Source organism: Centroberyx affinis, unplaced genomic scaffold (assembly GCF_046629955.1).
Source record: "Centroberyx affinis isolate AG114_WGS23_722 - 3 ecotype Tasmania unplaced genomic scaffold, CSIRO-AGI_Caff_v1 ptg000885l_1, whole genome shotgun sequence".
Taxonomy (NCBI): Eukaryota; Metazoa; Chordata; class Actinopteri; order Beryciformes; family Berycidae; genus Centroberyx; species Centroberyx affinis.
In genome coordinates, this window is record NW_027279474.1 from 280,289 (window position 1) to 290,253 (window position 9,965).

Sequence of the window (9,965 nt, forward strand, 5' to 3'; positions counted from 1 at the left end):
GAAATGTACCTGTCTTGTAAAATGGCCTTTACTTGTATTCTTCTCTCTTCACTCAAACACACAATGCAGACAAGGAGGGAAAGAGAGACAGAGAGGGAAAATATCATATAAGCAATTAAACAGTAAAAACAAACTAATAATGTAATGAAATTATCCAGTAAGGTGACTGTAAGATGACAACTAACTGTTGATGACTTGACTTTTGAAAAATGATGACCTGTTGAAAAAATGATGGATCGTTTATTCCTGTATAAGAACAATGGAATATTTTGCATTCATGGGCGACTTTTTATTGCACTATATCAAGCTAATGATTCCCTGTTTGGTCTTATAAACTGACATTGGTCCGTATGGTAGATGTTGTGGTGACCTACATTTATATTGTTTTTTAATATGCATCTTCATTGTGTGTTTTTACTGCAAACCATGTCTGCAAACCAAATTTCCCTTATGGGTATGCCCTGAAGATTAAATTGAATTGAGTTGAATTATTCAATATATGAACCTCTAACAGCCCTTCTAGTTTTGGATCATGTTTTGGATTTCCATATTTGGATAATTTCCAGCATGCATTGTATGTGGGTGGGAGTGTTATGTATGGGTGTATGTGTCACAAGACATGACATATTCGTTGGTCAAGGATTTGCTGATCACTCATTCAATATGACTGATGTTCTGACACATTTTGTCTTAAACCCCTCCCACCAACTGCCCCTGTGTTTTTATAAGGGAGGCAACACAGGACGACCAGACAGAGACAATCAGCAACTGTAAAGCGAGAACTACTTATAGTTAAGGAGAATCAGTGACAGAGAAGACTAAAATCCTCCCACAGGTTAGTCAGCTTGAGCCACAATACAGGCAAATTCCAGAGGATTGCAAGAGCAGATACCAGTCACCTCGACAGGAAGAATAACAAGGACCTCCATCAGGACCTCGGGTTTGGACTGTCAGGTAAGCAGATTTCACAAAGCTTCACACACTGTGGGATTGTGTTGCACTCTGACAGATGAAACCTTTCAAGTTGTGACATAATATAATGGATCTTAAAGATGTTATTTTTAATCTGTTTTGTGAGTGACAATGAGCGAATGTGAATGAAATATGAGACGATAAAAAACACATTTAGTAAATTGGATACCGAAGTATTTGGTTCCAGAGGAAATAAAGTTCATGTAACCATTTTCTTCTGATGCCACTACTCTACTGATACTGTATCCTACTGAGATAATAGTTAGAAGTGTAAATAATTTGAAGTGTACATAATACAGAGCAAATATGATACAGTGATGTGCAAATGCTATGCAGCAATCAACAAGCCTCCGTTGATACTGCACTCACTGTACAGATAATGTTTGCAGAGTGTTACAGTACAGTACGCACAGAGTGAGCATGCTCTATCTGTTTTCAATTACTGCATGCATACAATGAATGCAAATGTAACACTGTGGAGATGGTCACACTTAAACCCAGACAAAAGGAACCACGTGCTTCTCAATAGTCACACAACATGTTTCTATTCCTGCATGTAAGTGTGTGTGTGTGTGTGCGTGTGTGTGTGTCAGTATGCCTGTGTGAAGATTAACTCCATATAAGGGAAAGGGATGTTTTCAATGTGTTCGCTGAGCCATACAGAATTGTTATTTTCCATTTCTGTAAATTGATTTCCTTTTTTTAGGTCCATCTACAGACAGACAGAAGAATCCCCTACAAGGAGAAGAGGAACCAGAAGTGAAGATGAAGCTGTTAGTCATTCTAGCACTCGCAGCCATCTGTATTGACGCGGTAAGCAACAATCAGAGGAAACAACTTTGGATTTCAATAGCCGGATTCTTACTTCACATCCCATTGGGTTAGAAACTATGCTGTTGACAAATCTGTCTGACCAAGTTTGTCTGCGTTCCTCTCAGGCTTTTACAAGGAGCTCCAGGAGAAAATTCAAGGACACTCATAGAGGTAAGGCGACTGTCTAATCATGCCGTAACTGATTTACTCCATATTGCACACACATTCTGTATGTAAGTATGTTTGTCTTTGCAGTGCGGTCATCAGAGACGTGTCTGTCTGGGGACGGCAGCAGCTACAGGGGGTCTGTCTCTGTGTCGACACGCGGCCGCAGGTGTCTCTACTGGCACAGGTTCGAACACATGGGAGGACAAGCGGCTGCAGAGGGACTGGGCCCTCACAATTACTGCAGGTATACTGTCAAAGCTACATGCCCACAGCCTGGCATCTTGTGACAAATGTATTGGTGAAAGGTGTCATTTGTTTTGTGGATTTTAATTGATTGAATTTGATTGCCAGGAATCCTGACCAGAGCTTGATGCCATGGTGCCGTGTCCGGAGAGGGAAGAGGATTTTAAGAGAGCTGTGTGACATTCCTAAATGTAAGACTGACTGGTGATTTAAAAATGATTGACATATGCCTGATTTGATATTTAAACATTTCAGTGTTACTCTTCTTCTGCACTGTTGGATTAACTCCATCTGTTTTTGCTTCAATACAGGCCCCATTTCAACAGTAAAACCTCCTGTTACAACAGTAGTAGATACAGGTAGGTTCTTTGTTCTTAATTATATTTCAGATGCATCATCTTCTTAATAATGACTGGCCTTGATCAACTCTCATTGACTTGACCTGTGTGTCCCTGTAGAGCTGACATGTGGTGAGAGGCCACAGCTGAGACAGAATAAGATAGTGGGCGGCTCTACCACAACCATAGAGTCCCAGCCATGGGTGGCGGCCATCCTCCATCGGCGCCCCAGTTACCGGTGTGGAGGCTCTCTCATTGCACCTTGTTGGGTCCTCACTGCTGCACACTGCTTCCCTGATGGGTGAGACACACACACAAGCCTTACACACACATACATGCACACACATACACACACACACACACACACACACACACACACACACCGCAAATACAAGACACTTTAATTTCCCCCATTTTAGATTTTAGCATTTTAGATGCTATACTGGCAATAGGTCTCTTAAGAGTATGTTTTGTTTTGGTGCATACAGTATGTTTGCATGTTTATGAAGTCCTGTGTGTGTATTAAATATGTGTGTGTTTCCTTTTCGCTCAGTGAGCACACCGAGACCCGACATCTGTCTGTATACCTGGGGAAGAGCTCCATCATTGATACTGACATTGACAGGGAGCAGAAGTTCACCGTGGAGCAACTGATCATCCACCAAGAATACAACAATTCCCTTGGCAACTACCTCAATGACATAGGTGAGCACATGCATGAGTGTGTATGTATATGTGAGAGAGAGACAGTTATGTGGGTACTGTATGTGCATGTATAAGGTTAGATCACAGAGGAGCGGGACTCATAACTGTGTTTGTTTATGTATTGCAGCACTGTTGAGGATCAAGAGCAGTGATGGTGAATGTGCGGTGCGGACAGAGTCTGTGCGGACCGTTTGCCTTCCTCCGCCTCTCACTATGCTTCCTCCAGGATACGAATGCAGCATCGCGGGATTCGGCAGGGAGAGATATAGTACGTATGGTAGAACCTCTATCCTTTAACCAATCTCTCTATTCAGCCCCAACCGTTCATTAGACTAATGACTGATGTCTCAGCCATTCTTATGATGCTCACAACTGATCCTGTGTCCTCTGCAGATGCATGGCAGTTCTCACAGCAACTGAAGGAGGCAAAGGTGTCACTGCTGTCCCAGAGCGTCTGTGAAAGTGAACCTTACTATGGAAATCGCATAACCGAGAACATGTTCTGTGCCGGGAGCCCCGACTGGAGCACTGATGCCTGCCAGGTGAGCAGATAAGGGAATGTGGGAATATGTGTGTGTGTACATGTGTGAATATGGGTTAGATCAATATATCAGTCATCTCGTCTCCTGCAAATTGTAAATACCCAGAGTTTCCCTCTAACACTGAATAGGTGCGGTGGGTCACTCTGTCATAAGGAGCTGCAACCCACCTTAAAGAATTTCATTAGTCTTGGTTTCAATGGAAAGTTTTAATACCCAGTGATGGTCTAAATGCTGTTTCAGAGGCTTTTGGGGGAAAATAGCATGAAAACAGTCAAATTGAACTATATTGGGGTTTACTGGTGGCTCAATTGGCACCATGTACCAGCACCATGTGTACCACAACATCCTGGGTTCAAATTTGGCATGGGACTCGGCTTTGTTGCATGTGACTCCCCTTTCCTGTCTCTCATCGCTGTGAACTATCAAACAAAGGCAAAAAAAAAGAACGATATTGAATATCATCACAAAATATTGGCTATCAGCAGCTTCAATATGGGTACACATATCGGTCTTCAAACACCAAGCCTGACTTTGTACTGTGAGTGTTGACAGGTGTGTCCTCTCCTCACAGGGTGACTCCGGCGGCCCCTTGATGTGTGAGGTTTCGGGCCGGATGTTCGTGTTCGGGGTGGTGAGCTGGGGCGAGGGCTGCGCCTGGGAGAACAAACCGGGGGTTTACACACGCATCACCAACTACAACAACTGGATCTCAGAGAAAACGGGGCTCCCTGCCTACACAGCGGGAGTCATGTATCCCACAAAGTGATTCTGTGGGAGAAATCAGCGGTCAGACAGGCTGAAAATGTTTTTTAAAGGCATATTTGGCAGCTATTATCTACATGTATGCAAGTATGTGTAGTGGATTGTGGCCGCTTTGGCTTCAAAGTGCACGAAGTAGCAGCTGAGGGATCGCTATTAAACTATAATGAAAATACTTTTGCACAGTGCCTAGCACAGAGTGTGTGTTGGTTGAGACGTGGTCTGTAATGTGTGCTTTGAATGTGTAAACTGCATTTCAAAATGCCGATTTACTGTAACATGCCAAAGTGTACGGTGTTTTAAACATCTATTGTTTGTCAGATGTATATAATATTGAATATATTTTTGATTTACTTTTTAAATTTTTATTTGCTAAGACTGCTAAGGGACATGAAATTTGAATATACTGTAAGTTATTAGATAGTTTATTTATTCAGTTTATTTTTTATTTTATACATGTCTTCTTGTAGAGGGCTGGCCCTACTGCTGAACATTACTTTGTAATAAATAATAATATTGGTATTACATATTCATTTGTTTTTATTCCACCTCCAAAAGCACTCATTCTCATTCTCGGTCTCTCTCTCTCTCTCTCTCTCTCTCTCTCTCTCTCTCTCTCTCTCTCTCTTTCTCTCTCTCTCTCTACTGATCATAAGAATGAATGAACATAAGAATACCAGTAAAACATGAGATGTTTGGTCTATTTACTCCAAACAGCCTAAATGGAAATTTATAGATAACGTAATGTGTAATGAATGTGAATCAGTGGCTTTCTACTCATGCTGCAGGTACGGCAGAAATCAGTTAAGTGTAAACTTTGGTAAAGAAGTGTCTGCAGTGATGGGAAAACTAGTAATGACAGTAAAACCTCACCCTGTGGGACACACTGGGTTTCCCCCTAAGAGTTTGTGTACCATGGGTTGTATTCATTAAAACATGTTTGTCATCGTCTCAAGTGTTCCTCTGTCAAACAGTAGAGGACGCTGTTGTGTAAAATTCATTTACCTGCTGCTCAGTAGCCTCTAACATGCCGCAGGGCACAGAAAGTGTTCCTGTAAGCAGTCAAATAGAGATGGAACCAGTAGCTTTACTGAACTGAAGATGGTTGTAGGTTCAAATCCTTAATACAGCCTAAAATAGAATAGAATAGAATAGAATAGAATAGAATAGAATGTCTTAGATGTAGATGTCTTTTTTTTATTATCCCAGTCTGTAACCCTGTCTTGTATTCTTATTTTATTTTATCTTATATTTACTTCACGTCTGGTTTCATTTTTAATCTCTTGTCTTCTGTTCTATGTACTCGCTTAGTGTACTTATTTATCTTGTTTGTGCTATATAAATATTGTATATTATTATTAGAATAGAATAGAATAGAATAGAATAGAATAGAATTTCACATCAAAATGTGTTTAAATATGAGGTAAAAGTACAGATTTTGACATGATGTTCTAACATTTGATTAGGCTTTGTGTTCATCTTCTTATGTGAAATCAAAATTAGATTAAATTACACTAAACAAGATCAACTTCAAGTCACTATCCCAATACTTTTGACTACATGTCCGTATTCCCAATCTGAGGTTCGGGATATTTAAGTGACAGCAGGGTGCTAAGGAGGGCCCTCTCCTGTTACTGACCGGGAGACACAGACCACCCACTGAGGCCACAGACACACCTACACACCAAGTAACTAAGGAACTAAGTAACTAAAAAACAAACAGACTGACTGATTAACTAACCAACTATCTGTCAGGAATACAAGAATCCCCACTGCAATGCCACATGCCAGAAGTGAACCAGCAGGAAGTAGCACATGAACAGAATGATTAAGCAAAACCTGGCATCAACACGAATTCACCTCATCTATCTATCTATCTGTCTATGTATCTACCTATCTAGCTACCTATCTATCTATTGATCCATCCACCCATCCATCCTTCCACAGTATGACTCCACACATTCTCATTTGGCATAATAAAAATCAAGCGTGTATACAAGCATGCCCATGTGTTTATTTGGGGATGCAAATTAACAGAGCAGAGCTTTCTAATAGTCACTGAATGTCATCTCTAAGTAAAAATAGAAATACTGAATATAGAATGTGCGATGAGATATGTAACTCTGTGTACAATAATCTGTCACTGTTGTTTAATTCCCCCTTTTGTTCCCACAAAGGCATTTAGCTGTAAAAAGCTGGACTACTGCATGACTGTATCTGTCCTGTCCACCTGAAGCTAGAACTGATGACATGGTAGCTGAGTTTAGAGGTCTACCGGTTCTGGCTGTTTCTGTCTAAAAGGCACATAAGCAGGCAATCTGGCTTTTCCTACCAACGTGGCTGTCAGCCTATTTTTGCATTTTATGAGCGAATTGATTCATTGTCTGACCCTCACACTCATATAACACCTGCAGAGGCCAAAAAGCAGTCAGAGCAGCCCAGCAGTCAGAAAGAAGTATAGATGATGAGGTAGGAGGAAAATATAATATACAGTCTTGTCAAGGACAGACAGTGAGAAAGGATCTGGTTTTGTTCATTTCATTCCCAGAGGGTAAAACAAGCAGACGAGATACTGTAAGCTACTGCACATTATGTCTTCCCCTAGTTCTGCCTATGATAATATCACCTCCTGCAGCATTTTCTTTTCAGACGCTTGAGGGAAGAGACAGAGACAGAGAGTGAGGTCAGGTCAGGTCATCAATAAACTACATTCTTTGTTCATCAGTGCGGTAGAGATGAGGTTTAATGTAGTTTGGGGAAGGCTAGGCGAGGCAAATAGGTTTGTCAGATTCATTGCTGATTTACTGTTTCTCACGGTGCATAGGCTCTCTTACTGTAATATAGCCCATTACCGTTCAACGTGATCATTGGCTTTGGCTGTACAAACACCAGCTGTTTGCACACACCGAGACATACTTGATAGAGTGTTTCCCCTTTAATAGCAGTGGTGTTTGAGAGTCATTTTAGCTTCTGTCCCAGTATCAGCTAAAGTGCAGGCTGTAATATTATAAAAATTCTATACTTTATGATAAAAACATCAGTTATACCCATTGGCTAAATGTTCTTGTTTGTGTGTGTTTGTAGGGTTGGAAGACGATAATTTCTCAAATCTCACATTTTATCTAGCAGTGGTGGCAGTTTTCTTGCTGTGATTCTCCCCACTCCTGATTGAATATAAAGGAAACTACTAAGGAATACTAGAGCACATGCATGTGCAGTCTTTGGTCAATGCATGCACTACTCCATCTTACTGTAACACTAATGCAGCCTCACATTTAGTTGTATTTTATTTCTTTATTTAGTTAAACTTCTGCCACTACCATGAGATAATTCCACTTGTTTCCAATGTAGTCTCAATTGCTTCAGTAATTTTCTAGAAACAATATCTCAGTGGCTAATAAGTTAGATCACTTCATGAATAAAGAGAAAATTAGACTTGATTCAAGATTATTTTGCAAGCTGGTCTGCATTGGAAACAATTGAAATTACTATAATTATCTTAACCCACAGGCAGGAAAACTCGATTTTAAGACTCAATAATGGATTAAATGACTTGTTAAGATCCATATTTTTGCAGTGTACAAATGGAAGTATGCATTTTGGCAAGGGACGGTCTCTTCTACTAAACATGGTTCTGCTGCAGTGAGCTGGAGAGAGCGGGGAAGGCCCAGTGTCACATCTTGTCAGAGGGCTTCCAAGCAGAGGCTCGGTGTGCAGCAGCGGGTGTTTATGTTTTCATGTGTCCAGCGACTGACTCACACCTCTTTGTCTAATACCCCATACCTCTCCCAACTCCCACGCCCCTCTTAAAAAAGAAACATGTCAAAGCAGCGTTATTGCACCAGAGCTCCAATCACAGCAAACAATCAATCAGCACAAATACGTACAACGAGAACAGGGATGCAGAGCAGAGAAATCATGGCCTAAACGCACTCCATCCAGCTGAAAACCAAACGATATACAATCCAGCCAGCTATCACGTCATTATTGAAGCATACTTCAAAACCACTCTAAACAAACCGCTGCTATGGCTTCTATCAAAGTCTGTTTAGACAAGTCCAGATATACAGACAGTTCACAGCGGTGCTACTGGACTCTTGTCACAGTTCATCCTACTCACCGCAATTACTCACACAGAGGCCAGTTTACTTTATTGCTCCTCTACTCTGCCTCAATCCATATAGGGGTTTCAGACGCACTGACACTGAGTCTTACTCCTCTTTATGGACAATTCCTGAGGAGAAGCTGGTAAAACACTGTGTCCAATCCATCGCTGGTGTTAGAGAGAGAGAGAGAGAGAGAGAGAAAGTTGGGTGGGTGACAGTGAAGGGTCACACTGATGCAGTTTTCTAATGGAGTTTTCTGTGTTATCCCATGGTAACAGCATTTAGATATTAGTGCAAGTAGAAACCTGAGGAGGAGAGGAGAGGAGAGGAGAGGAGAGGAGAGGAGAGGAGAGGAGAGGAGAGGAGTTTTACAGACTCATTGTAAAATTATATGATTTCTGTTTATTACAGGTGTCTGTTTGGGTGCACTGGTTGGGTCTTTATGCTGCTCAATCCTCTCTGCAGTTTGACCTAAACAGTGGCAGGGACTTTTTGAACTGGGCAGACCAGAGATTCCAGATCCTCTGGTTTGAGACAGCAGCCTCTTGTCCACACCCACACACAGACACACACACACAGACACACACACACACACACACACACACACACACACACACACACACACACAGGGGTCTCTGAGTTCTGGGCCATTTGGTAGACGCTGGGGCTCTGGAATATAAATACCGCTGTTTTATTTTGCTGCTGGGGTCTCCGGTTTCCCCAACATAGATTTGGACCTGAGCAACAAGGAGAACCCCTCTGCCAGCCACACACACACATACACACACACAGAGAGAGAGAGAGAGAGGGGTAGAGAGAGAGAGAAAGGACCAGACCATTGCCAATACACCTGCAAAAAATGCCAATACACCTGCAAAAAATGCCAATACACCTGCTAAATGAGAACTTGCAATCAATGTTTACAATGAAATTTCCCTCCAACGCATTTGTTCAGAAGAAGATTGTTTTCACACACTTTAGAATATCAAGTGCGGCCTGTCAGGTGAATGTAAAACCAGGGTCTTCAGCTCTTCACTGTCAATTCCAGCAAACGGAGGAAGCAGGGGGCAGAAGCAGGCCGTGGGCGCGGTCCTGGATCTGTGTGCCTCTGTCTGCTGGAGTGTTTCCCAAGCCTTCCTTTCCTTTCAGCTGCAGCGAGCAGCAAGCTGAATCCTTGGTCTTAATTTAGACCCGGACATTGAGGCCTGGAGACATGAACTCCTGACCCACCTTTTAATGAACAGAGATCATATGACAAGACGCAGGTTCAAAGCTTTATAGAATACACCACCGCCATTTCCCTCAGCATATAGGAAGAC

General features: G+C 41.9%; 1 protein-coding gene across 2 annotated transcripts; it reads left to right on the forward strand.

Moving 5' to 3' along the window:
* Window positions 1–768: 768 nt before the first annotated feature.
* On the forward strand, window positions 769–5,052 carry plaua (plasminogen activator, urokinase a). 2 transcript variants are annotated; one of them, XM_071521355.1, is made up of 11 exons: window positions 769–954; window positions 1,679–1,785; window positions 1,911–1,956; window positions 2,041–2,197; window positions 2,305–2,387; window positions 2,508–2,555; window positions 2,655–2,835; window positions 3,088–3,239; window positions 3,367–3,507; window positions 3,633–3,781; window positions 4,353–5,052. In XM_071521355.1, the coding sequence occupies exons 2-11, from the start codon at window positions 1,738–1,740 to the stop codon at window positions 4,545–4,547; spliced, it is 1,200 nt and encodes a 399-aa protein (XP_071377456.1). In that variant the 5' UTR covers window positions 769–954; window positions 1,679–1,737; the 3' UTR covers window positions 4,548–5,052. The 2 variants fall into 2 exon arrangements, with proteins under 2 accessions (XP_071377456.1, XP_071377457.1); XM_071521356.1 differs by lacking the exon at window positions 1,911–1,956 and having other exon boundaries at window positions 1,679–1,808; window positions 2,042–2,197.
* The last annotated feature ends 4,913 nt before the right edge of the window (window positions 5,053–9,965 follow it).